Raw genomic sequence first — 6,000 nt, 5'->3', positions numbered from 1 at the left:
GCTAGGATTATAGGCGTGAGCCACCGCGCCCGGCCTATTTTTTAAAATTATTCAAAAATTTATTTTTATTTTTTAGAGACAGCATGTCACTCTATCACTCAGGTTAGAGTGCAGTGGCCTGAGCATAGCTCACTGTAACCCCAAATTCCTGGGCTCAATTGATCCTTCTGCCTCAGCCTCCCAACTAGCTGGGACTACGGGCGCACACCACTGCGCCTCGCTAATTTTTTATTTATTTGTAGAGATGGAGTCTTACTTATGTTGGTCAGACTGGTCTTGAACTCCTGGCATCGAGTGATCCTTCCTCCTTGGCCTCCCAAAGTGCTGAGATTATAGGAATGAGCCACCGTGCCTGGACCGACATATATATTTTTTAAATGAGTCAATGATTATTCTCAATTTCTTTTAAGGAAATTTCCCTTCTCCCTCCCTTTTGATAGATGTACTTCATAGTTCAGTATATACATAACTTTTTAAAGGAGATACTGTAATTTGAATTTAATAAATCTTTCGAATGTGTACTTCATGATGGCTAGTATCAAGCTGAATTGTGATTCACAAACCAAAAAAAATCGTGTTTATTAATCTCCAACATCAAAATTTTTCCTGGTTTGTGGTGGTCCTAAGTGCCTAAGTGCCCAATCCTAGCAAACTTCATTCATAGCAGAATTGTGCATAAAAGTAATATCTTAATCAAGTATATAAATGTTGTGCTTTGGGTCTAACTTAAGCTGAACCAGTAATTGAACAATTTGTATTATTAAAACAAGAACTCGGCTGGGCAAGGTGGCTCACACCTATAATCCTAGCACTTGTGGGAGGCTGAGGCGGGAGGATTGCCTGAGCTCAGAAGTTTGAGATGAGCTAAGAATAGAAATGGAGCCAGACCCCGACTCCACTAAAAATAGAAAAAATTAGCCGAGCGTGGTGGTATGCCCCTGTAGTCCTAGCTACTCATGAGGCTGAGACAAGAGGATCGTTTGAACCCAGGAGTTTGAGGCTGCTGTGAGCTAGGCTGACGCTGCAGCATTCTAGCTTGGGCGACAAAATGAGACTCTGTCTGAAAAGAAAAAAAGAAAGCAACAAAACAAGAACTCTTTCCTTGAAGTGAACTGATATTTTGTTTGGTTTGAGTTCTATCTTCATCTAATTTAGACCTAAAATGTATGCCAATTAACAGTGAATAGAAATTAAAGCCCAAATTTAATAAGACTTATCAAAAAGGAGTATCCTAAAGAATAAACAAACCAGCAAAATTAGGTCAGATGAAAATCTTTTTATTCTCAAAATTGTTTTTCAGTTCAGTAAATACTTGAGTGTGTATGCAATCTATATTTAGAAATACTATATAATTACTCTAGCCCGGGCAAAAAGAGTGAGACTCTGTCTCAAAAAAAAAAAAAACCAAAAGAAATACTATATAATTGACCACAATGTGGAAATAGAAAGTTTTTAGACTGCATAGTTGAAAAGTGTATTTTTTGTTCTTTATTTTTTTGAAGTTGAAGTGTTGCATACATCACAAAAGTGTACAAATCATAAATGGTTAATGAATTGATGAATTGTCAGAGTGAACATGGCAAAGAAACTAGCTCATTTTTTTCCCTTTGTGCATCTATAAAGTTGAAATTTTTAAATTTGCAAAAGGATGTATTGGGTTTTTTCTTTAAATTAAAAAATAAAACAATAATGTGTTCCAGACTGTAAATTAAATCAGCACATTATTGTTTGAAACTATTGGAATTGTGATACTTTTCTTTTTTATCCTTGATATTTGCATTGTCTAAGATAACTAGGTCATAATATCTTATTTTGCTAAAATTTGTTGTTTACTAAAAACTAAAGTTTCCTTATGACTTGGTTTCTCTAGAATCAGTTGGTATCCTAATTTGTTTGATATTTAGTTAAATTATTTAAATTGCTTAAAATAGGTACTCTATTGTTTCTAAACTCTTAGGTTAAATTCAACTGGGAAAAGTGCACTTACCTCCTAAGAATCTGCTAACTTTGTGTGACTTTGGCCTAGTTTCAGCTGTAAACTAGGTTAGTTTGACCAGCAGCAGATGTATGTATACCTTGGAACCTTCTTCCATGATGCTGGTGGAGAGTGATGCTTAGAGGTAGATTGAGGTTAACTGGAAAATTGTAAGGCACTTTTGCAAATACATTGTAGAAGAATAGTCTTTGCCAATATCAGGTGATAAGAATGAATGCCACCAAGGTTATCTTACTTTGAGTTGCTGCCTTGAAAGCAATGCTTCTTTGCAGACATTTGAAGAGAGTTTACATTCTGCTATCAGTGATGTTCAAAAAGCTAGTGTGATCTTCTCTTCCTGTTTTTCCAACTGGGATGTTTACATACCCTTCAGGGCAGTGTTAAACAGCAAAAGCAAATTGGCTCTTTACTTTTAAATCAATATTTGTTTAATTATATAGCTGAACGGAATTGCAGGCCTAGACATCTATAATATTAATCTATATCTACTGGAGCATATTACAGCAGTTGCATTAGCTATTTAACATCTCTCTGGCCCAGCAATGTGTGACTGTAAAGGAGGCTGTTTTTGTTTTATAGCTGTAACTATCCTGGTGCGTGACAACTGCCCCAAAGGTATCCCCCTTTGATTGCCTTCTGTTCAGGAGCTTTCAGTGTTAGTGTTACATCTGGAGCCAGGTGACTAATGAGTTACATATTCCATAGCAGATGCCACTGGCTAAGCCAAAACTAAGTGGCCTATTGAAATAGGAATTGCTCCCCACAAAGCTCTCATCTAGAGTGACAGACATATCCAGGATCTGCTCCTGGTTATTTTCAGCTGGATTTGCCTATAGTTCAGCTGGTCCCTTAATTATGTATCTGGAGTGAAGCTAACCATTTATTAGAGCAGTTATATTCTGTTTGGTGCTTGAATTATTAAAATTTTCCTCCTTTCTTCAGAATTCATCCAGTTGGCGAAGGACTTTGAGGATTTCCGTAAAAAGTGGCAGAGAACAGACCATGAGCTGGGGAAATACAAGGATCTTTTGATGAAAGCGGAGACTGAGCGTAGTGCTCTGGATGTTAAGCTGAAGCACGCACGTAATCAGGTGGATGTAGAGATCAAACGGAGACAGAGAGCTGAGGCCGACTGTGAAAAGCTGGTGTGTATTGTTTTCTATGCTAGACTGGTGATTGTGGGGGCGGGGGAAGCATCATCTGATAGTTTCCACTTGCCAGATATACCCAGTTTCTTTCATGTTAAAGAACTAAAAGTGACTTATCCTTGAAAATTTTCCCTTGATTGGAGCTGAAATTGCAGCCTAAAATCCTGTTTTTCATATTTTGAAATTTAAATTTTTTTCTCCTTAAGACTTGAAACTATTATTTAATAGACAGATTTCAAATGATAGTTTAAAGAATTAGAATTAGAGGGAAAGGCAGGGAAACCATAAGTACTTGATCTATCACAGGATATTGGTCATCCCTCATTGTTTAGTATAAGTGCTACCCAGAATATCCATCCTTATGTGAATAGCTGGTACTTTGCCATGATACAGGTAAGACAACTCTAACTCTTCTCTTCATCACTGCTCTCTAATTCAGGGTTAGAGGCTAGATGTATTCAACCACTTGAGCAATGTGACTGACATAGAACACTTTCATTTTGATATGCCAGGGTGGGTCAAGGTGCAAAGGAAAGCCTTTACTAGAAGGGACTAATCCACGTTGGTACGTTGGATGCCTCAGTAAGCTCAGATTGTCTGGTTCCAGTGCATTACAGCTTTGTATTCATTTTAATGCATTTTGTTCCACCATTTAGAAAGATGGGCGGCTGCTTTGATCTGTGGAAGCCAATAATTGTCCTGGTAAAATGACACTAAAGTGTTTTTGCTATGTGAAATCTATTTTGGGACTCTGATTTTTCATAACTCTCCTCTTGGATTAGCAGTTTTGATCCAAAAGGCTTATAGCAGAAACTCCAGTATTCTAGATGGGGTTCATTTTACCAGTCAGAAATCAGAGACACAATCTGGGTTTGATGTGAATTAATATGCTATTGGTGTAGCAGCCTTCCTGAAGGCCCATTTGCATAATGCCGTATTTTAATGTCTTCTGGTCTGCCCATCCCATAAATTTGAGGTGAAGCTTTCTCCCCTGGCTGGTTATGATGTTTTACTCTGCCTTGGTCTGTAGGAACGACAGATTCAGCTGATTCGAGAGATGCTCATGTGTGACACATCTGGCAGCATTCAACTAAGCGAGGAGCAAAAATCAGCTCTGGCTTTTCTCAACAGAGGCCAACCATCCAGCGGCAATGCTGGGAACAAAAGGTGGAGGAACTGCATCTGTTGTTATCTGATCACAAGCAACACAGCTGTCAGAAGTTCTCATTATCTGAACTCTTAAATATACTGCTTCTAGAATATGTGCTGAATAAAGCAGAAAAAGATTTTAAGGATGGGTGGGGAATAAAGGCACAGGGACCTCCCTATTTATTTAAGTTAATTTTATTTTTTACCTTTCCTTAGGATGTTGTTTCACTATGGGTAAAATTTTGATGTTGGTGCTAAATTGCACATCAATAACTAATTCCGCGCATTGCTAAGAAACCTAAAGGTGAAAGTGGCAGTTCAGCAATACTGTCAGTGTTTACTCTCCAGAGAGCTCTTGTAGCTCTTCTGGTATAAAAAGGCTTCTGTGCTCCAAGACCAGACAATAATTTTGGTTCCACTGCACCACTGTTTAAAATAGTCTCAACCAGGCTTTGAATTTAACACCCTCAATACAATAAGTAGGGAAAGGTCAGCACTCTTACAGGTATTTGTTTTGTTGCCTGGTTGTTTTATGGGGTATCTTTATAACTAAGAAGATATACAGGCTTAATTTCTTAAAAAGCCAATGCTGGGTACTACTCTCTTTTGTAGAAAGCAGCCACAACTGGGATCAAATTAAACTTCATTGTTCTGCTTTGCGAATTTTTGGTAGCCTGTAGTATGAACTCAGCAGGGAATAGCACCCGTATCCCTCACTGTAACTTTCAACTGCTGTTATAAGGCCTTTGCTGAAAAAGCAAGTGTGCTGCACCTGTACTCATGTATATGCACTCCTTCATAAAAACCATAAAAAACAACCTACCTGGCCAGGCGCAGTGGCTCACGCTTGTAATCCTAGCACTCTGAGAGGCCAAGGCGAGTGGATCCTTTGAGCTCAGGAGTTCAACACCAGCCTGATCAAGAGCGAGACCCTGTCTCTACTAAAAATAGAAAGAAATTAGCTGGACAACTAAAAATATATAGAAAAAATTGGCCGGACATGGTGGCATGTGCCTGTAGTCCCAGCTACTGGGGAGGCTGAGGCAGGAGGATTGCTTGAGCCCAGGAGTTTGACGTTGCTATGAGCTAGGCTGATGCCATGGTACTCTAGCCTGGGCAACAGAGCGAGACTCTGTCTCAAAAAGAAAAAAAAACAACGTACCACAGGGTTTGAGCTCTTATTGTCTCCTTAGAGAAGAGTTTGCTGTGAAATTGCTGATGTTACTTGACCAGCCACTGAATGTTGATGGATTTTATGTTCTGCAGTCTTCTGTGTCTAACCCTGTATTGTTTTGTTAATCTAGACTGTCAACCATTGATGAATCTGGTTCCATTTTATCAGATATCAGCTTTGACAAGACTGATGAATCACTGGTAATAAACATTTGATCTCTGAGAATTATCTACTTTTCTTACCCCTGCTCCCTCGGGAACATCTCTCCTGTCCTCTCTTCTGAACATCCTTTATTACTGTTTTATTAGTTGATGTGTTATAGATTCTGAGCTAGCAATTTAAAATATAAATCCACATGCGCTATAAGAGGCTGGCTTATATATTCATTTAGATTCTGGAAGTGAAAATATAGAATTCAGGATTTGCCATGAGGTTGAGTTTATTTAATGGGTCTCTGTAAGCTGCATGTACTAATTGATTATATCTTGACTTATTAAAGCCCCAGCTAGCAATAAAAAAAAAATTAGCAAGAC

General features: G+C 38.4%; 1 protein-coding gene across 2 annotated transcripts in view; it reads left to right on the top strand.

Annotated features, from left to right (window-relative positions):
* The window catches only part of RACGAP1 (Rac GTPase activating protein 1), a 30,379-nt gene that overhangs the window by 12,711 nt on the left and 11,668 nt on the right, over positions 1–6,000 (top strand). For both annotated transcript variants that reach the window (XM_012654136.1, XM_012654145.1), the window contains exons 3-5: positions 2,939–3,141; positions 4,175–4,311; positions 5,598–5,667. In XM_012654136.1, coding sequence (XP_012509590.1) covers positions 2,939–3,141; positions 4,175–4,311; positions 5,598–5,667 — 410 coding nt within the window. The remainder of the gene's footprint in view (positions 1–2,938; positions 3,142–4,174; positions 4,312–5,597; positions 5,668–6,000) is intronic.

The sequence above is a fragment of the Propithecus coquereli genome, unplaced genomic scaffold (assembly GCF_000956105.1).
Source record: "Propithecus coquereli isolate 6110/MARCELLA unplaced genomic scaffold, Pcoq_1.0 Scaffold111, whole genome shotgun sequence".
Lineage (NCBI taxonomy): Eukaryota > Metazoa > Chordata > Mammalia > Primates > Indriidae > Propithecus > Propithecus coquereli.
The sequence above is the reverse complement of the archived record's forward strand: the minus strand, read 5'-3'. Positions and strand labels throughout refer to the sequence as shown.